The following is a 22617-nucleotide window of genomic DNA, read 5'->3' on the forward strand; positions in this document are numbered from 1 at the left end:
AGGTTTGAAGTGGAGGTCATGGATAAAATTGCCGAAGGTCTGGAAGGTGCTGCTAGACTGCATAATAGTAAAATATTTTACTGGCATGTTAAGAAATTGAGAGGGCGTGGTCAATCTGGACTTGCCCCAGTTAAAGATAGGAATGGGGTTACCATTAGTGATAAGAAAAGAGTTAAAGAGAGATGGGCAGAACATTTTGAGAATGTGTTGAACCATGATAAAACTACAAGAAATGATATAGAAAAGAATGAGAACGTTTGTGACATTTTGGTGTGAAGGAAGATATATTTTGCGAGGAAGAGTTAGAGACACTACGAAAAGGATTAAAAAAGTAATAAGGCCTCAGGTATAGTGTGATAAAAGAGTTTTTGAAATATGGTGGTTGTCAAGATAGAGATAAATTACTGAAATTTATGAATACCTTTTTCGAAAAAGGGGATGTATCTAGCCATTTTAGGAAAGCTTTAATTAAACCTCTTTATAAAAAAAAAGGTGACGAGAGTGAATGTAGTAGTTACAGAGACATTAGCTTGGTTTTGGTTAGAAAGAAAATTACCTAGTATGATGATACTTTTTAGACTTATAGATGCTGTAGATAAAGAGAAGAACAATGTGGTTTTAGGAATGGGAGAGGATGCGTCGACCAATTTTTGACTCTTAGATTAAGAATTGAGAAGTTGCTTAAACTTCGAACCCCTTGAGTCATCGGCTTTATTTATTATGAACAAGTTATTGATTCAGCCAATAGAAGAGCTATAATGAAGGTAATATCCTTGTATGGTATACCAGATAAATACATTAAAATGATTAATACTATGTACGAGAACAGCATTGGTGCGGTTAAGGTAGGAAATGAGCTTAGTTGTTAGTTTTGTATTGGATCAGGAGTTAAGAAGTGTCATGGTCTATCCCCATTTATATGGATATTTTTGATGGACTTCGTCCTAAGGAACACGCTAAAGACTCTGGGAGAGCGTGGAATTCAATGGGAAGGTAAATCTCCCTTAGACTTAGATTCTGTTGATAAGCTGAGTGTCCTAGATGAGAATGTTACTGAATGATTTTTGGAAGTTTTCAGAGTTCAGGGTGCAGGAATAGTTTTAAAATTACTGTCAAGAAGACTAAGTTGCTTAGACTAGGAATAAATGAAGTTGAAGAGGTGCTGTTGGATAACGAGAAAACCAATTAAGTCAATCGTTTCACTTGCTTGTGTAGTGTGGTGAGTATTGCTTCACTCGCTTGCTTAGTAGGGATGGTGAATGCAGTGAAGATGTTCGAAGTACAATAGCCAATACCGAGGGTCTTCTTTCACAGTTGAAAAAAGTTTGGAAGAATAAGAAGAAAAGTCTGCGAAACAGGACTAGAATATTGGAAGGCACCGTAATGACAGTGGTCGTCAAGTATTGTCTAAGTATGGGCTAAAGGTACCGATGATTCCACAGTTTTTGTAAAAAAAAAAATTCTACTCCAGAAGTCCTAATATAAAGACTTTTGGTTTGAAAAGCGTTTCAGTATGTAGGAAAAAAACAATCTAGGAATCTAATGGTTTGATGAGAAGTTTGAAATTTTATCTGAAAAGGGTACAAAACTCCGATTTTCCGAAATGAAAGCATTTTCACCTACAAGTTCGACACAACAAAAAAAGTTACCTGTTTTCGACGCAAGTCGGAACCCAATTCGACACTTGTCGAAATACTTTGGGAATAGTTGGCGGCGGAACCTGAAATATTCAACACATGTCGAAATACGTGTGAAATACCCGTAGGCGGAAACTGGTGTATTCAACATTTATGTTCTTGTTTCTTTGTTTTCTTCAACTTCATTTAATGTATAAAAGTGTAAAACACTATTCAAAAAGTCGAAGTAATAAAGCTAACAAAATTGTTTCAAGTATGTAGTATTTAGTATAAACAAAATCGGCTAATCATAAGGAGTGTGATATTGTGACCTAGATCACATCTTCTTTTTTCTAAGTGTTGCATATATGCCACAGGAATAGCATCTCCAAACGCTATCTGGAATGGCCCACTTCCTGTCAGTTTTAATGGCCCAGCAAAGATTTATTCACTGTTGACAGTGTAAATGTCATCAACATTTGGCCATTTCAAAGTGTGATCTGTGATTCTAATCCACTCGAAAAATTTTAGTTTGGACTCTCCTTTGTCAGGAAATTCCAGAATCCTACTGAAAAAATATGGCACTGCTTTTTTTTGTCACCAAAGAAAACGGCGTATTATTTGTCAAGCTGAGGTTCAACTTCCGACCTAAATTTGAGATTTTTTTTTTTTTTTTTAGTTTCATAATGAAGTGCTAAAGAAAGGGAAAAATGAATTCCATTTGAACCTTTACAATTTTTGGAAGCAGCGGGCACTCATAAAATTAACAGGTATATTACGTCACTGGACCCTGGAATTTCGAAACCAACTATTTTTCATTTGTTTTACATAGTCAATGAAGTTTCGACAGAGTCACCTATATTTCGACAGGACCTGTTGCTGTCTGTCGAAAATTTTACAAGTTACTGCACGATATTCAGAAAAGATATAAATCAATTAAGCCATTATCTATGTTTGAATTTGACTAAAGGAACATTTTTAGTGCGTCTGGTATTCCACTACATTAAACAAGAATTTTCGACACGTGGGACCTAGTTTCTACAATGTAATATTTTTGCCGTTTTAATTTTAGCAAGAAAAAGCTAATGTGACTAGAATTAAGATAAAATCAGATTAATCTTGATGCATTGGTGCCAATCTCAACTTTTTTTTGCAATAAGTAACAAAGTAACTGCGGTTTGAACATTGCATACCTGAAAAATTGTTAGGAGCTCCTTTCTTGTCGAAAACAGGAAACTGACTGGATTAAATGTTCTTTTCTTATCTGGGTGTACCGGATATTGTGTCAACGTTTCCCATCGTTGGAATACAAAAACGGCTTCAGGAGATGTCGCTCCATGTCACGGCTAAGCAGAGTTCTTCCGATTTGAAGGAAAATTTCGACACTGGTTCCAAAATTGCACTGTCGAATCATCGGTACCTTTAACCTTGTTCTGAAACGTAGTCGCTTCGGAAAATCGAGGAGGATTTGTTAGACGTTTTCCATAAGAATTGTCTACGAACTGTTTCGGGTGGCCGTTTGACTGACCATGTTTCAAACTGTAAGCTTTAAAAAAAAAATGTATTTCTGTTCCACTTTCTTGGACTATAATGAGAGAAAGATTGATTTCACGGATGAAGGATGGCAGAGTGCCAAAGATTGTCCTTTTCGATCATCCGCCAAGGGCAAAACGAAAAGCCGGTCGTCCCCATTTGGGTGGGAAGAGGTCGTAAGAAAAGATTTAAAGGAACTTGGAACATCTTGGGAGGGTGTAAAGAGGAAATCTTTGAATACATGGGATGGAAGGGGAACGTGAACGGCTGCGTTGGCTCTGCATTGATGGCCTGGTGATGCAGTGAGTTGTTAGTAGTATTAGTATGAATAGTAAATTTTGTTGCTGCAAATATTATAATCAAAACTTTGTTTTTTTGGAGTTTGGTCTTATTTCACAAGGGTTGCTCTTTACTTGTAGTTTGTTACCATGAGCTGCTTGATCAAAGGCTCTTCTAAATATGAAGGATACTATTAATAACGTCTTCAACTTTTTTTTACATTTGAGTTAAGAAGTCGTAAAAGAGTGCTTTTAGAATTTTGATTATTCCTGAAAATAATTGCATACCTCCATGTATTTACTACAAGGGAGAGGTAGTGTAATATCAAAATAAATTGTAGGGTAATCAGTTACAGGGTTTTCAAGGCGAGTTCTTTGACATAGATATTAAAATCTAATCCCCTCTCAAGCTTTCTTTTATGTATTTTTGGAAGGGTCACGGAGAGGTGGCTATTTTGGGTGTAAGCACACACTTTTTGAGGTTCAAGGTAATTCCCCGACCTACACAAAGACCGAGTACCCCTCTTTATAATTGCTGATATGCAATTATATACCACTGTGCATAATTTCGCCATGCCTCATATGAATCAACTTTGTTATGCATCTTTATGGGCATATGCATCACCACACGGCATTACTGCCTCTGAAAATGGAAAGCTCAGTTTGTAGTTTTCGATAATTTCAAATCGATCGGCCCTCTCAGAATTATCACCGTGTTGTATTTTTGAGTCCTTTAGGCCAAAATAATCAGTTTGCGTCACAAAAGGCTGAAAACACCACTTTGCTGTGACAAAGTCTTTTTATTACGTAAAAGGGACAGTAGAGCTTCTAATTTTCGTTCAAATGAGCCTTTTCTTGATTTTCTAGGGCCATTGGTTCGATGTGATCACTCCTGCATGAAAAACAACAAAAACAAAACAAATTAACATGTATCCGTGTCCCTTGATTTTTCTTTTTGGAAAGATCCCGTGTTCTTTATTCTTGGAAACATGAAATTACGCACAATTTCTTTTTCAACTGATACTAGTATGTCTAAATTCAAGTTGCTACTTCGGCCCAACTCCTGTGAGGAGGGGAATCTGATAATTTCTTCTAACAGGTTGGGGAGGAGGGGCAAAATGTAAATAATTTTATTCCGTTTTAGGCTACCATTTTTGTTAGGATCTTTCGGACCAATCTCGTACGGTGGAGGGCAGTTTGAATCCAGCATTTGTGAAGGAGAATGAGAGTCGTCGATAATTTTGATGGCATTTATTTTTTTTTTCTGGATACTTTTCTTGGAGAGAATTATCTAAATTGATCGGATTGATTTGTTATGCATCTTTGCTCAATAGATTCGTATAAATATAAGCGAAAGCCACAAATATGAAACTAAACAAAGACCAGGGATTCCCTGAATCTGCTATTGCACTGTGAACTGGTACATTTATATGCATACCTTTGACTTAAGGCAAAGAGGGTCTTTGCTTACATTTGTGGGCTATTGATAAGTATTAGTTTATAGATGATGGTCCTTAGAGAAGAGGTCGAGGAACCAGGTTATGGGGTTTATTTATGGCCGTGGAGGTTGAAAACCTGAATGAGGTGTTTTTTCGTCCCATTTTATGATTTCTCTGGAGGGGTAAATTTAGCTCCAATCTAAGGGGGAGGAGACTTAACCCCCTCTTACTTAACCTCTTTGACGTTCATCTATAATTAGAAAAAAAAACTTAGGAGTATTAATTTCTCTCAAAGGAAACGAATAAAAATCCTGAATTGTATGTTTTGTAAAGATATATTTTTCAAATAAATTTACTTTTTTTTCATTCGCTCCATTTTTCGCATTCAATGCTTCATTTTAAATAGGCCTGTTAGTATCTAGCTTTTTGGAATTAAAATTGGAATTGGTTAGCAACTAAATTTTTTCAAAAATATATTCTTTAGAGAAAATTGCATTCAATAGGTATTAATAAAATCATATTGCCCTCTGTATGCTTTAATCTACTTTCCTGACCATTCTGCTCTTCAAATTTCTGACCTTTATCCAGTATTTAAGAAAATGAGATATCACTGACGTTCAATCTTACCTTAGTTTTATCTGTCTGTATTATTTGAGTTCTGTTATGATTTCTGTTTTCTTGCTCTTTTTCTTAATGTTTTACTGCACTATTTCTCTTTTTAATGTTTGTGGGTGATATATAAGAATTATTGTATTGTCTCTATACCAAATTAAATTTGTAACAGCCCAAGAATAATTTGAGCATGGCTATACCAGCGAATGTTTTTTTTTTTTAGAAAGAGAATTAAAATATCCATTTGCTTGATCCCTTGTAATAGAATGTCAGCAGGGCTATCAGACATGATGTTCTTTCCCAAGTAGAGAACTATTTGTCTTCCAAACTTGTTTTGCCCCATTTTTAAAAGAAAGTAAAAATGTATGATGAGCAAATTAGTGGTTAATATTGGCAACAATAAAGAAATGTCAATGAAAAAAAAAATTGAATGAAAAGAAAAGCTACCATATCGGCATATAGCACAGATGTTAGAGGAATCTGGTTACTTTTAGCACCTCCCCCTAGGAACGTCCCCCCCCCCTCTGGAAATCTTTGCCATTTTGCGGCGCCAAACAAAAGTTTTGCTCCAAAGAGGGGAAATAGGCTACCAAAAGAAAATTCTGAGATAGTGAATCGATTCAAAACTATCGACAAAAATTGTATATCGAGCTTTCCAGATTCAGGCGCAGTGCTACCAAGCTGGGGCTCGGTTTATCCCCCCTCGAAAATTCCCCTTCCCCAGGAAATCCTCCCCCGCAGAACCCCCTCCCGTGGGAAATTCAGCCGGATAATTACTCCCTGAAATGTAAAATGGATGACCCAAAGTGATGTGAAGGCAAATAAAAAGAATGAACAAATAAAGGGATTCTGGAATATTATACCTATATTCCAAAGTACATGTGCAATATGTGGTGTAAAATCAAACATTTCGTCGTAACGAGCTGTAAGTAAGGAATGATCCACCCCTCCTCCCCCCACTGAAAATCCTCCCTCCACAAAAAATGTCGTATGGTTTCCAATAACAAAATACTATATATAAACAATGGGCAATTGCATAACTTACAACCCTTTCCATAGGAGATGTGGGGATCATTTTATCTCAAGAAGTTTTGGAGCTTTCTATTATTCCAAACCAAATGGCTATCTCAAAATTTTGAAAGAATGTCTTTGGGGAAAAGGGGGCGTGGGGGGAGTTGTGTTTTAATCTTTTTGGTCACTTAAACAGGGCTATAAAACATCTAATTTTCGCTCGAATGAGCTCTCTCTGGATCTTTTAGATTTGTTGTTTTGATACGATTACCCCTGGGAAAAAATAACACCAACAAATTAACATAAACCCGTAGTCTTCCTTCTGCCAGAAAAATTAAAAAAAAAAAAAAAAAAAATGCAAAATTCCACATTTTCGTAGATAAATGCTTGAAACTTTTACAACAGGGTTCATTGATATGCTGAATCTGATGGTGCAATTTTCATTAAGATTTCCTTGTAGGGATGTTCCCCCCTTTTTTCGAAAATAAGGGAAATTTATTTAGGCTCGTAACTTTTGATGGGTAATACTAAACTTAACGAATTTTGATGTATTAATTTTTATCAAAATTCATTTCTTAAGAGTTTCGGTTAATATTGGGCAGAGTCACTCCTTACTTACAGTTTGTTACCACGAACTGTTTGAAACAAAAACGAGCCGTTATCATAGGCCGTTGTGTGTGTGTATATGGCCAAATTAAGAATGAAGTGTTCGTTATGAGTGGTGAAGCGGCGAAAGCCCTCTTTTGTTGCCGAGATAAAAGTTCAGTTTGGACAATTGTATATCATTTTGAAAAACAAATACACTACATGAGCTGTTTTCTCGAAGTATTATTCTGTAAAATTTAAATTTGATTTTAAGAGAAGTGAAGGCAGTAGATATCCTTAGATTTAGGGGAACTGTGGGTTTGGTATTAAAAACGAACACAAATTAAATAAAAAATAAGGTATTTCAAATGAATTTTTGAAATTATTCCTCTTATGAGAGGGACTACCTCCTCCAAGTCTCCGCTCTTTACTGTAAAGCTTTTTTGTCCCTAATGATTGAAGAGCGACTGCTCAAGCGCAAGGATAATTGGAATGGAATAAAAAGTAAATTTCACCATATCTCGAAGAGCTTATTGACGTATATTTGCTTTAAACTAAACAATTTCCAGTTGAAATGCTTTAAAACATAATCAGCGGAATGTTTTTTGCACCCACAAATACTTTCTGCGTAGCACTACAAAACTTCAGCGCGAAGAACCGGGGCTTGATGAGGGGTTACCACATTAATATAGGCTGAACTTGGGTAAATCCGACCCCTTATCGAATTTTTTTCTTAACTTAATTTGGTCCCAAAATTGTTTTGGAGTTGCTGGTACAATAAAAACTATTTGAAGCCGCTCTTGGTCATACTAGTAATATTCTTCACAATCCAGAAAGTTCGTAAGTTTTGTTGTTTCTCTGTGAGTTACAGCACCAAAGTAACTAACTTAGGGAGGCCAAAACTATCCCCTAGTCTGGGGTAAATCTGACACCTCCGGGTAAATCCTATGCTTGCAGAGATAAAAATTATGTCACCCTAAGACATGATAGTATAGAGACTATAGAGGATACTTATATGAACAGAAACACCATGCAAAACAGAAACTCTCGTTAATAGTTTTCATGTCTAACAATGGAACACAGGTTTTCTGCTTACCATGGGGTAATTCCGACAGTGTCGGTTTACCCTGTACATAGAAGAAGTATCTGGGAATGGTATTTTAAGTTTTTATTGTAAATACGAAAAAGGTAACACCATACTTCAAATAATAGAGAAAAAATCGTAATTTCAATTGGTATCAGAGAAAAAAAGGTTTTTTTAATTTTTAGTTCAAAAAAAGGATTTTTATCAAAAAAATAATTTCAATTAGTATCATAGGGAGTCGAGAAAGCAAGCTTTTGATCGCTTGAAGGCCCTAGTGTGCTTCTCATACCGGCTGATCACGTGCCAAATTTGAAATGATGGTAGAGTGAAGGGGCCAGCTCCAGAAAACTCCAATGGTCCAGCAAACATGTATTCTTCAACTTCTTCAATTTTCTCTTTTTGGGGCCAGTCATATAAATAGGCTCAGACAGCGAAGGTATTTTGTGTAAATAAGATTTTCGTCAGGAAAATTAAGCACCCTTCCGATATACAAGCATCGTTGATAACGTTTGCTATCGTATGCTACAGTATAGTACTCATTTAGCTGTATTTTAGCTTCTTTTCCTCCTCTTCTTCATCATAACTGCCAAAAGTGTAACAGATGTCCATCTGGTCAGGTTTGGAACCCAGTGAGACGTCAGAGTCTTCACTGGAAAGATCATCTTTCTTTATCCTTTTCGGTTTTGGCTTTGAGCATATTCTCTTTTGTTTTTTCTTTTTTATTCTCGAGCTTTTCTTTTTTCTCTTTCTATATTTGTTCAAGCCCTCTCAAAGCCTCTACAGATGTGATTACTTCAGCTTTGGGAGAAATTCTCTGCCCACCGGATGTCCCGGGTGCTGAAGCATCAAGAAAAGGGTACTGTGCTGATTCCAAGAGAAGTTCTTCAAATGATTTCTCATGCTCATGAATCTTTTTTGGACTAACCAGTATTGAACTGACCAGTTGCAGTATTTACTGTGGTTGTCGCTCTTGTTAAATTCCAAGCCTCTGATGTCTTTGTCTCAACATGCCGTTTTAACTTGGCTGGATCAAACTTGGCCTTGTCAATCATGTTGCGGTTGATACGTCCTGGAATAGCGGAATCGTAAATTCCTGTCGTTTAAGATGATTTTTTAATCAGTGAAGGGGTACGGCAAGTCTCCCAGATCTGACATAAAATTTTCATGAGTCTCTCTTTTGGTAAGATGTCACCTGGGTGTGCTTGTTGCCAGTTCATAAGCTTCTGCTCATAGGAGGATTTCAGCCATTTGAAAATAACCGTGTCAAGGGGCTGCAGAACATGGTATACATGGGCTGGCAACTTGAGGATTGTAACATTCTTTTTTGAAGCAAGCTCTACAAGTGCCAAGAATAAATGGGAGCCATGGCCATCAATAATAAGAAGGGCTTTCACCTGAGGCAGGAAAACATTTTTGAACCAGGTATAGAAGAGGTCTGCTGTCTTCCATCCTTTCTTAGTAGCTCAAAAATATGTATCTGGATGGTCTTTAATGGGTAGCCATGAACTCCGAGTGTTTTTTCCTGAGATAATTACCAGTACGGGCAGTTTCTCATTTGATGCACTTATACATGTAGGAATAGGTGTGTTGTCGCACTCACTGCCACCAGTTCACCCCTTTGCTGGTGATCCTTTTGCGCCAGCGATTTTAAGGCTATCAAGATCGTGACAAAACGAAGTTTAGTTTAAGCTGTACCACATTCTGATTTGTCTAAGATGTAAAGCTCTTCTGTTGTTTTTTGTAGCAGGCCATAAAATCCTAGAATGATAGAAGGGTCTGCTTATTGCAAAGCCCTCAGGATTTTCAAGTTGCTCAGGCTCCTTAAACAAGATGTTGTTTCTTTTCTTAAACCTAAACCACCAGTCTTCACCTGGCCAATTCCTAGGGAAATGAATAGGCCTAGGCCTACTTATTTTGTTCTCACTGATATATTTTTTCAATTCGTCTAGGAACTGTTGTCTGGTAAACCCCATGCCCCATTTTTCCATGACCTTCTGCGAGTTCACCATATTCTACACAACATAATTGCGCAGTGCCAGAGGTTTTCCGAGAGTAACAGCAGGCAAGTCGGGGAAATCTCTTTGCTTCTTTGTCTGATCAATTGGTATGTTTTAAGTTGTGTATAGTATCTGTTAACATCGTAAATAGTTGAGAAATACACTAAAATCTAGGCTAGAATTGCCAAATCCTATCCACTTGTGTACACGGGGTAAGCCCAACCCCCTGGTCGGAATTTACCCCGTATGGGGTAAGTCTGACATGTCGAATATACCCCAAATTAGGGCTTTTCTGGGGTAAGTCCGACACCCCTTGTATATCGTGACTAGTTTGAGAATAAAATACTAATAAATAACAACAATTACTTATACTATCCTATTAACTTATCAGCTATTTAGAATAATTTTATCATCTTTCCATTTTTCGGCACTATCACTTAAAATTTGCTACCTACCTCGTGGCCAACGAAAATGCCCTCCTCGAAATTTTGAAATTGCTTTATTACAAAAGGATTTGAAAATGGCGGAAATATTCAACAATGTTGTCAAGTACCCAAGCTAAAGGAAGAAGTTGGTATATGGAACCAAAGACATCTGTTATCACTGATCCAATTAAGACAGGGGTGTCGGAGTTACCCCTGTGTCGGATATACCCAAGTTCACTTGATAATTTGTGTTCATTTTAAATTAAAATGTCCCTCTTTTTTTTTCATTGAAAACAGAACTTGTTTTTTTATTTGATAGCATGCCAGGTATCGTGACAACTAAGGTAGGGGTTGGTAAAATCTCACTGTGAACGTATATATTTAGTTACAGACCTGTTATGAATTATTTTAATCCTATTTCTTTTCTTTTCATTCTGATGAGTCTGTTAAGTAAATTTTATCTATGTGTAATGAAAAAAAACATATACTTTTACAAGGCTTATTAAATTGTCAAATGTACATTTCAGCAAAGAAATGCAGCAGTTATCATGTTCGTCATTGTTATTTCAATGATGCTCACGATCACCTCCCTCCGATCGAATAAGCTAGTAAGGGCCAGTTTGTAAAAAGGAGCGTTTTTAAGTTCCTTATAGTATATAGTTGTCAGATAAAAAAAAACAACAGAAAAATAGATAAACATAGTTAATGAAATAGATAATAATATAAAAAGGCGTTTTTGAATATCACATATCAGTTTATGATTTGAATAACAATTATTTATGTTATAGGCTCAAATTCAAGCTTATGAAAGTATCAAGAATTCATTTCAGCAGAACACGCAGCAATCCTCGTACCCATCATTACCCTTTTTCCCCTTCGATAATGGCCACAATAACCCCCCTCCACCAGCCCCAACGAATTCCTTAGATGCAAAGTTGTATCCGTCATTACAAGAATTCATGGGGTTGGAATTGACGCCTGCTTTAATTGCCGCTAACATGCCTGAGTATTTGGATTCACCGGAAAGTCCTGAGTATTCCCGGTCCATAATTCCTGCACAACAGGTGAGTTTTTTTCATCCTCATTTCTTGAATTAATAAAGTTTTAAATATGTTTTCAAAACAGTAAAGTTGCCAGGTAAATATAAGGTTTGTAAAAAGGACTGAATTAACAAAAAAAAAAGAATAAAAAATCTCTTGCCAAAAGATAAAAAAGGAACATGGGAGGAATTGATTGATAGTGGAATCAAGAATAGTGCTGACACTAATTTTAGGTCCGTCAAGAGCAAACTGGGGCCCTGGAGACACAGATCATCACACATCTTCTAAAAATAAAATAAAATTACAGTTAAATCTACCTAGCCATCTGCGAGTTGCTGTTCGTCCGTTTTGGACCCAAACCCCTCCCCTAAAATATGATATTTTTCCGTAAGTAAATGGGCAATTTAAGAAAATTCATAGGGTTTTTTTCCGTAAGTTGTAGGCTACAGGAGATATTTCATGGCGTAATCGTAGTATGCTACGATTAGTTTGAATATCTGAAGATAAATTAAAAAAAAATTGGCTCTGAAGTATTGGTAAAGCAACGCTTCAAAAGTGGTTACTGATTAAAAAGAAAATTATATGCTGTGTTATGATATTGTCCTTACATATTGAGCACATATATGTTACCGTGAATGTCCGAAATTGGTGAATATCGACATTCACCGGTGAATGTCCGAAATACCTTTTTTCTCCTTGGATTTAGTCAGCCTTGCCAGTCAAGTTTTTCAGTTTTATGCAAGGTTTGATAATGACTGGTTAGGTTAGGTTTGGTTTTGTTAGATCGGGTTAGGTTTTTAACCCATTTCAGCCCAATCTGACCCAACCTAAACTAACATAACCTAACTTTAACTTTTACCATTATAGCTTCCATAAGACTGAAAAAGCTGACTCGCATAGCTAATTGAATCCAAGCAGAGAAAAATGGATTTCGGACATTCTCTGGTGAAAGTCGACATTAACCAGATTTCGGACACTCACGGTAACATATATACATAACCTATACATTGTCCATACATTTACATAGTACAGTATTGAGCGAAAATCAAATTTAAAAGGCAATGAATTTGTTACAATTCTAGTTCTCAACAAGGACAAAAAAAAACAAAAAAAAAAACAGAATTCATTGGATCTTTGAGTGATGATGTCTCCAAGATTGTTCTATCCCAAAGATGGAGCAGACATACTGTAAAGCCTTTTTGGAATATCCAAATGGAATTCTGAGGTCTTATTCTCCAATTTTTCAACAAGCGGGATCAGGCACACTCAAAGGTAAAGTATATAAATCAAACAATTTTGAAAAATCAAAACAAATTTGGCTATGCTGTAAAGCAGTGGCTCCCATTTTACTCGCTTTTTTATTTTAGAAAGTATTTCAATTCAATGGCGTAATAGTTGAATTATAAAATAATATTCCATAAAAATCTTGTAGTATATTCTAGTCTATACTTTTTCAATTTATTGCAAAGTTTGATGATGACAGGTTACATTAGATTAGGTTTGGTTAGGTTGGGCTAGATTAGGTTAAATAAGTTTTTTAACCCATTTACGATATTTATAACCAAATTTAACCTAATATAAATTAACCTAAATGAGCATAACCTAACCTAACTTTAACTTTTACCATCATAGCTTGCGCAAGGCTGAAAAAGCTGACTCAAAAAGCTGATTGAGTTCAAACAGAAGAAAAGGAATTTCGGACATTCACCGGTTAATGTCGACATTAACCATATTTCAAACATTTACGGTGGCAGAGCTATCCAAGAATTGAGTCGTTCAATGATCCAGATCGTCGGTATAAAGTAAATCGTTTACATACTATTCTCTATGTTCGTAATGAAGGACAAACGAAATCGCAAAGTTTGCCTTTTGCCAATCCAAACTAAACAACATTCCAGTCCATGTCTCCAACTTCGACATAATTTAAACCCCCTTCATTTAGAATTTAACGGAAACAATAGGGAACGTAGGAAAGAAACATGCTTTGAATGGCGTATCAATTGGGGGATCGCTTGGAATTATGTGCTTAGGTTCTTTCATGGCATCAATCCCATTTCCCCCATTCTATGAAAGGGAAAATGTCATGTTTTATTATGTTTAACTATTTAGCAATCCAAGGTGGTTTTGAAGAGGTTCATGTTTTGCTTTTTTAACGGGCTTTTTCTAATATCTTGTAAGACCTTAAAAAAGGATATTATCTCTTTTGCAAAAGCTGTCATTAATAAACCCTTCCTGAGTTTTTAGCAATCCTTAAACTTTTGTGAGGTTTAAGGAATGGATCCAAGAATTGAGTCCTTCAATGATCCAGATCGTCGATATAAACTTGTTTACAAGATCTCATCCCTCTACGTCTTTTCTTTTCTTAAATTAAATAAAACAAATAAGTTTTTTCAACTGAAAGTAAGGAGCAACATTAAAACTTAAAACGAACAGAAATTATTAATTATATGAGGGGGTTCTCCCCCTCGTCAATACCTCTCTCTTTACGCTAAAGTTCGAATTTTGTTCCAATTCTTTAAGAATAACCCCTGAATCACAAAGGCCGTTTAATTAGAATAAATAGTGGTACTTATTTAGTATCCAGTAAACACGCGAGAAGTAAATTTTGGTTAATGCTAATGAATAAAACAAAGTATGATAAAAATATATGGTACTTGTTTAGTATCCAGTAAACACGCGATAAGTGAAGTTTCGTTAATGCTAATGAAATAAAACAAATAGGATGAAAATATAATAGTGTATGAACAAATTTGGGCTATATATTTGCACATTAGGGAGGGGGGTGATAAAGCATAGCATATATTAAATACTTAACCTAACCTAGGTACCTTTTTTTGTCCCTTCAACCCCAAAAAATCGAAGTTTAAATCTTTGTCACGGAGTGAGCAATACCTTACTAGGCAGTGAAAACCTGTTTTTCATATAGCATCTTTGAGATTTCGATGCGGTCTTTCTCGCATTTTTGCTGGATTCTAAACAAGTACCAAATATAATAGTTCAGAAACAAATTTCTGCTATATATTTGCACATTAGGAGGGGGGAGGGGCGGTAAAGCATAGCATATATCAAATACGTAACCTAACCTAGGTACCTGTTTTTTTCCGCTTCAACCCCAAAAAAATAAAGTTTAAATCTTTGTCACGGAGTGAGAAATACAGGCAGCGAAAACCTGTTTTTCAAATAGCATCTTTCAGATTTCGATGCGGTCTTTCTCGTGTGTTTACTGGATTCTAAGCAAGTACCAAATATAATAGTTCAGAAACAAATTTGGGCTATATATTTGCACATGGGGGTGGGTGGGTGTTGGTAAAGCATAGCATATATTAAATACGTAACCTAACCTAACCTAGGTACCTTTTTTTGTCCCTTTTTTGTCACCTCCCTCGAATATCCAATAAAGGCAGACGTACCCCCAGAGTAGTATATTGGGACCTGAGTTTTTCATTCTTTTCATAAATGATATTGGATATAACCTTGCGAACCGTCTGCATCACTTTGATGACACCACAACATATTTAGTCATCCCCAAAGCCTCCCTGCCACTACAGACAGATCTTTGGAAATTGAACATTGGTCTGATGCCTGGATGGTCATATTCAATGCATCGAAAACATCGAAAGCTGATGACCTCCCAATCAAAAGTTCCACGCATACACCCCCTCCTTGTATTGTTTAACGAAGCTATAAAGAAAGTCTCCTTGAAATCCACTTCTCCACAGATCTCTCTTGGAACACCCACCTTGATCAGGTAAGAACATTTTGCACAAGAAATCCGGGATAACCATTCGCTGCAAAAACTTTCGACAACTCGGCTCGATTATCCCATTTTACAAGTGTTGCAGCAGACCCTTTGCCGAGTTTGAATGCCCGCTGTATGATGGTGCTCCGAAATCGTTAATGGCACCTCTCCAAACGATCCAAAATAGGATAATAGGTCAGGTATAGTTGTTGCCCACGACTCCACGATGTAGCGTTGATGGTTTTTTCAACAAGTACTTAAATTCACCTCCTTCCCTAGAGCTTTTTCGCATTGTACCTCTAATTGTCCAACCAACAAGACAGACACGAAGACACACAGTTCGGTCCAATTATTTTGAGGCTGACAAGCCGAGAACAGAGTACTTGAAGAACAGCTTCACCCGACCTTGCACTTCAATATGCAATCATCTTCCTGAGGAAGTTATCCCCAAATATTTTCTCTGTTGACTCTTTCAAAAGAGGATTCAATAGTCATCTAGAAACCTCGATAAACGATTAGCGGCTAACCAGAAATTTAATTTCGCCTGACGGCGCAAATTTTGGATAATGATAAAAAAAAAAATTTTTTAATTTTACTGAACTCTATCTCCCTCTCCTTACTTATTTTTCAACTTATTCTTTATTACTGCTTATGAGTAAATATTTTAAATAGCATGCGTTTAAATGCTCAAAAAGTAGAATGTTTAAAAGTTTGTCTCATGTTCCCCTTCTATACGAGCCATGAAGCCTTTGTGGGGAACAGTTATTTTATCTATTGAATCATTATAATTTTTTTTGAATAAATTATATTAAAATTAATCTTATAAACGTTATATTTAATACATATACAAATATATATGTATATATATATATATATATATATATATATATATATATATATATATATATATATATATATATATATATATATATATATATATATATATATATATATATATATATATATATATATATATATATATGTATATATATATATATATATATATATATATATATATATATATATATATATATATATATTTATATATATATATATATATATATATATATATTGTTGACTTGCGTAAATACTATTTTACAGGTTGCCTTGGGTTCGTCGTATAGAAGTAATGTATACGTTAACAGCCACAGTTCTAATATAGTTGCTCCACTTTCATCAGCCACCCCTGGCCTTTCAAGAGCACAGGTTAACCATGGTGTTCGTGAAGTAAGTATAGTGAGGTTTATAGTTGGTTCTCAAGTCATTTCGTGTTCAAGTATAGTCATTAATTTTCCCAAGCAGTTTTTGATGTTTCAATCTTTAGAATACAATTATTACAGCGGGAAAATTAAAGGCTCATTGAAACATTCTTAAGTCTCATACGATTTAGTTAAACACTAACTGAGAAAGAAGAACACGATTATAAGACCACTCAGGAAAGAAAAAGAAGCAAATAAAAAAGAATGGAATGACAAATAAAGAGACTTATTTATACTAGAAAAAACAAAATGCAAAGAGACTTTCACTTACGTTTTACTTAACGCTCTTGCCCAGCAGGGCTGCCAGCGAAAAGGGAGCTAATTGACAGCGCCAGTAGTCTTCTCCAGGTGGTCCTGTCCCTGGCTAGTTGTGGGACCTCATTTGGGTTCATATTGCAGCTGAGGAGTCGCTGATTTATTTCATCAGCCCAGCTGGTGCGTCCTCTTCCTCTAGGTTGTCGCCAGCCATTTTCCTAGTGGGTTGAAATCGGTGATAATCTTTGGAGGGGTACTTGACGGGAGGTGGACTAGGTGGCCGTACTACATCATGGAACAGGCTTCTTCTTGAGTAGAAAACTTTGCCAGCTTGAAGGTTGTCAGGATCTCAGTGTTACGAATCTTGTCATACCATTTGAAGCCTCGTTTTCGATGCAGGTGTCTAGTTTGAATGGCATCGACTTTTCGTAGCTGTGTCTGAGCTATCGGCCACGCCTTAGCCGACAAAGTAAGGTTAGGAGTGTAAAAGGAGTGTAGGCCAACGTAAAAAACAGGTTTAGGGGGAATATAAAGAAAATGAACTTATTTGAAATGAATAAAATAAAGTTTTTCGAATAGTATTGCTTGGTGTAGGAATATGCGAAAAGCCGAAAATGTAAGGTTAGGAGTGAAAAAGAAGAGTACGCTAATGTAAAAAGTAGGTTTAGGAGGAATATAAAGAAAAAATAAACTTGTTTGAAATTAATAAAATGAAGCCTGTTGAATTGTATTATTTGGTGTAGGAGTAAACGAACCGCTGAAAATGTAAGGTTAGGAGTGAAAAAGGAGTGTACGCCAAAATAAGAAAGAAGGAGTTTGAAATTAATAAAACAAAGCCTTTTGAATAGTATTGCTTGGCGTAGGAGTATACGTAAAGCCGAAACAGAAAGATTAGGAATGAAAAAGAAGTGTACACCAATGTAAAAAACAGTTTAAGAGGAATATAAATAAAAAAGGACTTGTTGGAAATTAATAAAATAAAGGCTTTTGATTAGTACTACTTAGTGTAGGAGAATATGCGAAGCTAAAAAAGTAAGATTAGGAGCGGAAAAGAGTGTACTTCAATGTAAAAAGCAGTTTTAGACGGAATTATAGGCAGCGCAATAGCGCTGCCTAAGTAAAGAACGATGTTGGCACAATGTGTTTTTTTTTTTTAGTTTTAGACCTTAACGGCTCGTATCGAAGGAGTTGTCGTAGAAACTTCGAAAACGGGTCATTCGATTGGAAATTGGAGTGGCTTGTGCCCTTTTTAATAGTAGAAAGTCATTGGAAGGCAACTAACACCCCTTCCATGCCCACCATTTCCCCAAAGACATCCAATCGAAATTTTGAAGCAGCCATTTTGTTCAGCGTAGCTGATTTGCAGATAGAAATTATGTTTTTGAGGAGGACACTCCCCCACAACCCTCCGGGCAAAGGTTGTAAGTTATGCTTTAGAGGCATATAAGGTTTTTATAGAAAGCCTTGTCGTAGAAACTTCAAAAAAGGCTTGTTTGATTGGAAATTCAAAGGGCTAGTGCCCTTTTTAGAAGTCGAAAGTGATTGTAGGGCAACTAACCCTTTTCTCACGCCCACCTTTTCCCGAAACACCTCCAATCAAAAAGGGCTAGTGCCCTTTTTAATAGTCGAAAGGGATTGGACGGCAACTAACCCCCCTCTCACGCCGACCTTTTCTCCAAACCCATCCAATCAAAATTATATATAGCCGTTTTGTTCGACGTTGTTACAAGTTGTAGAAACTAGGTCTTTGAGGATGATAACCTTCTCAGAGCCCTCGGGGCAAGGGTTATAAGTTATGTTCTGGGGTCATGTAAGGTTTTTATAGATAGTGATATTGTAGGAAGTGCCAAAAGGGATTATTTAACAGAAAATTAGTAGGGCTTAGGCCCTCTTTAATTGTCGATAGTGATAGGAGAATATCTCACACCACTCTCACACCCACCATTTCCCCAGACGCATCCAAGCAAAATTTTGAGATAACTATTTTGTTTAACATAGTTTAGAAAGCCGGGAAATTATGTTTTTGAGGATGAAACCCCCCCCCCCAGACTTCAGGGCAAGGGTTGTAATTTATGCCCTGGGGGTATATAGGTTTTTTTTTTTAGAGAAAGTGTTGTCGTAGAAACTTCAAACAGTAATAAGTCGATTGGAAATTGAAACGGCTAGTGCCTTTTTTAATAGTCGAAAGTGGTTGGATGGCAAGTAACCCCCTCTCACGCGCACCATTTCCCCAAACACATTCAATCAAAGTTTTTAGATAGTCATTTCGTTCATCGTAGTTGGAAGGTCCAGAAATTATGTCTTCGAGGATGACAACCCCCTCACAGCCCTCTGGTCAAGGGTTTTAAGTTATGCCCTGAAGCATATAAGGTTTATATAGAAAGCGTTGCAATAGAAACTTCAAAACAGAATCATTCGATTGGAAATTGAATGGGCTAGTGCCCTTTTAAATAGTCGGAAGTTATTGGAGGGCTACTAACCCCCCTCTCACGCGCACCATTTCCCCAAACACATCCAATCAAAATTTTGAGATAGTCATTTTGTTTATCGTAGTTGGAAGGTCCAGAAATTATGTCTTCGAGGATGACAACCCCCTCACAGCCCTCTGGTCAAGGGTTGTAAGTTATGCCCTGAAGCATATAAGGTTTATATAGAAAGCGTTGCAATAGAAACTTCAAAACAGAATCATTCGATTGGAAATTGAAAGGATTAGTGCCCTTTTTAACAGTCGGAAGCAATTGGAGAGCTACTAACCCCCCTCTCACGACCACTGTTCCCCCAAACACAACCAATACAAATTTTGAGAGATCCATTTTATTCAAGGTAGCTGACAGTTCTAGAAATTAGGTCTTTGAGGATGACAACCTCCTCACAGCCTTCTGGGCAAGGATTTTAATTTATGCTCTTGGGGTATATAAGGTATTTATAGAAAGTTTTGTCGTAGAAACTCAAAAGGGCTCATTCGATTGGAAATTGAAAGGGCTAGTGCCCTTTAATAGTCGAAAGTGATTGGAAGGCTTGACATTTTTATAGTGAAGATCGATGTGGGTACAATGTATTTTTTTTTTTTTTTTTTTTTTTTTTTTTTAGACCAGGGCAATTGGTATCGAAAGGTTCGTCTTAAGAACTTCTTAAAGGCTCATTCAATTGAAAATAGAAAGGGCTAATTCCCTTTTTTAATATTCGAAAATGATTGGAGTGCAACTCCTCCCCCTCCCACGCCCACCCTCCCATTTGCCCATTATGTTTAAAAACTAAATGTTGCCTTAAGATTAAATCAAAATACACTGTGTTAATGCTAATTCCCAATAAGGCATCTCAGTAATATCCCAAGAACCACCGAGGGTATTGTGTACAAGCTTTCGGGGCTACTTCTGCTCTTAAAATTTAACCAAATCAAGATAGCGTAAGTGTATCCAAGCTATCAAGAAAGTAATCAGATTTTTTTTTTTGCAAATGGTATCAAGTTGTTTCTTTCAGGTCAACTAAATGAGGGATGAAACTAAATTATACACTATTATTTGTGTCCAGATTTTTAAAAGGGTGTATGTTGTTAAAAATTGCTGAAAATTTTAGCAGGCCAAACTATAAAGTCTTAAAATAAAGAAAAGATTTAGCTGGCCAAAGAGGAGGGGCTGTCCCCCCCTCAACGCCTCGCTCTTTGCGCTAACGTTTGACTTTCACACAACTCTATTTTTGTTGAACAATAAAAAACTTTAGCGTAAAGAGCGAGGCGTTGAGGAGGGAACAGCCCCTTTCAAATACAGAATAATTTCTGTTCGTTTTTAGTTTTAATGTCGCTCCTTACTTTCAGTTTAAAAAACTTGTTTTTTTTATTTAAAGGCTGCAAAAGCGGGGGGTTTGGGGGGCGGTAGCCCCGCAACTGTACCTCCTAATCCCTGTACGTTTTAAGGTTCGAACTTGTGACTCAGCCTCTTTAACTCTTTAGAAAACGTAGTTTTTTTTCAAATAATTTCTGCACGTTTTTGTACAGTTTATTACTTATTATTGCTTGACTAACTGTTAGCTGATCGTGTCAGGAGTTAAAGTTGGGGGGCTGCCGCCCTCCAAACCCCCTTCTTTTGAAGATTCTTTTGTTAAGCCTTTTAATTCCTGAATACTCAAATCAAAGGCACAGTAAGATTTTCTTTTTTCAACTTTTCTTCGAGCATGCGGGTATACGGCATGTTATCAAAAAAATTTACTCTGACGGGGAATCGAACCCGGATCTTCCGCCTGACAGACTGGTATACTGAGCACTGTACTATCAGAGACTTATTTAGTTATTTTTATTGGCTCGGCAAGAGTAAAAACCGAACGTTTTTTTTGTCAGTCTTTTCTGGGAAAGAGCTGGAATTTTTGGAAGCTTGCAGTCGGTCTTTTCAGGTTAAGAGGACTATTTTGATCTAATTTAATAATGAAATACTATGCTTTTAGGAATTTCAAAAATTAACATGGGCCCTTATAGGAAAACGAGGTTTTTCGTAAATGTAAATTCGGGGGATAATTTTTTCGGTCTGAAAATGTCAAAAGACCCTAACAGGTCGAATTCCTTTTCGAATGAGTCCTCATTCACCCGGATCCGTTCCAAACTGTGCCCTGTAGGCGTGGCTAAAAAAAAAAAAAAACTTGATATTTGGTTTTTGGAAAACAGGGAAGGAGTGATCGGATGGAGCTGAAATTTTGAGGATAAGCTCCCAGGCCCTAGGAAAGCTTATCCTCTAAATTTCAGCCCGGACAACGTTAAAGGGGGGCTGTGGAGTAGAGATGACCCTATAGCTCCGAACCCCACACCAAATATGGGCATAGACTCCGAACCCCACACCAAATATGGGCATAGACTCCAAACCCCACACCATATATGGGCATAGCCTCCCTAGGGAGAACACGTGGTTAATGGGGTCAATGACCTCTTTCTCCAGGTGTGTTTTGGGCACGCTCTCAGCGAATGCTATGCCGTCCAGGAATTTAGAACACCTGTGCTGTCGACCTCAATTCACCTATCGTGAATCAATAATTCCCCTTAGAAACAACAAATTAATTCCCCTTTCTTGACAGATCAATCAACTAATGACATCATCTGACAGACTTTAAAAATTTTCGACTAGAAACGATTCTCCAGGAATAGATCAAAGTCATTAAAGTCTTTGCCTCGAAAACAACTCTTTTGGTCGAACTCCAAAGGATATTAATAAACAATGCCATGGAAACAACTCTCCAAGAAACATCTTAGCGATGAATTGTTTTAGCGCGGGAATCAGGTTTCTTATTAATTTGAAATGCATTAGCGCAGAGATGCCAAAAACAAAAGGAACACGCTGAAATTACGTTTAGGGATTATTTGGGCGAAACTGTTTTAGACAGGTTATGGAATTATTTCGACAAAACAGTTAGAGACATTTTAAAAGATAGATTTTAGAAGAGAATTTGAGGGTGAAACTCTGTGGTCGTTATAATACACAAGTTTCATTTGAACAGTGTCGTGAGGTCCTCTACCCCAACCCCAAAGGGTTCCGATCCCCACTACCCCACCCCCGAAGGAAGCGCTCGGTCCTCAAAGGTCCCCCAAGCTCCCAAAGAGCCCCAGCCCCCCAAACGCCCTCCTCAGACCCTCAAAGGCCCTCCCCTGGTCCTCAAGGGCCCCCCAGACCCCCAAAGGTCCCCCGGACCCCAAACGCACTCCTCAGACCCTCAAAGGCCCACCCCTGCTCCTCAAAGGGCCCCCGGACCCCCAAAGGGCCCCC

General features: G+C 37.0%; 1 protein-coding gene across 1 annotated transcript in view; it reads left to right on the top strand.

Annotated features, from left to right (window-relative positions):
• LOC148946507 (uncharacterized) overlaps positions 1-22617 on the top strand; it is a 304047-nt gene that overhangs the window by 52818 nt on the left and 228612 nt on the right. Inside the window, exons 2-3 of the mRNA XM_089097124.1 lie at positions 11369-11644; positions 16461-16586. Of these exons, the coding sequence (XP_088953250.1) occupies positions 11369-11644; positions 16461-16586 (402 nt within the window). The remainder of the gene's footprint in view (positions 1-11368; positions 11645-16460; positions 16587-22617) is intronic.

Source organism: Artemia sp. Qi Xiang Cuo, chromosome 11 (genome assembly GCF_049724085.1).
Source record: "Artemia sp. Qi Xiang Cuo chromosome 11, ASM4972408v1, whole genome shotgun sequence".
NCBI lineage: Eukaryota > Metazoa > Arthropoda > Branchiopoda > Anostraca > Artemiidae > Artemia > Artemia sp. Qi Xiang Cuo.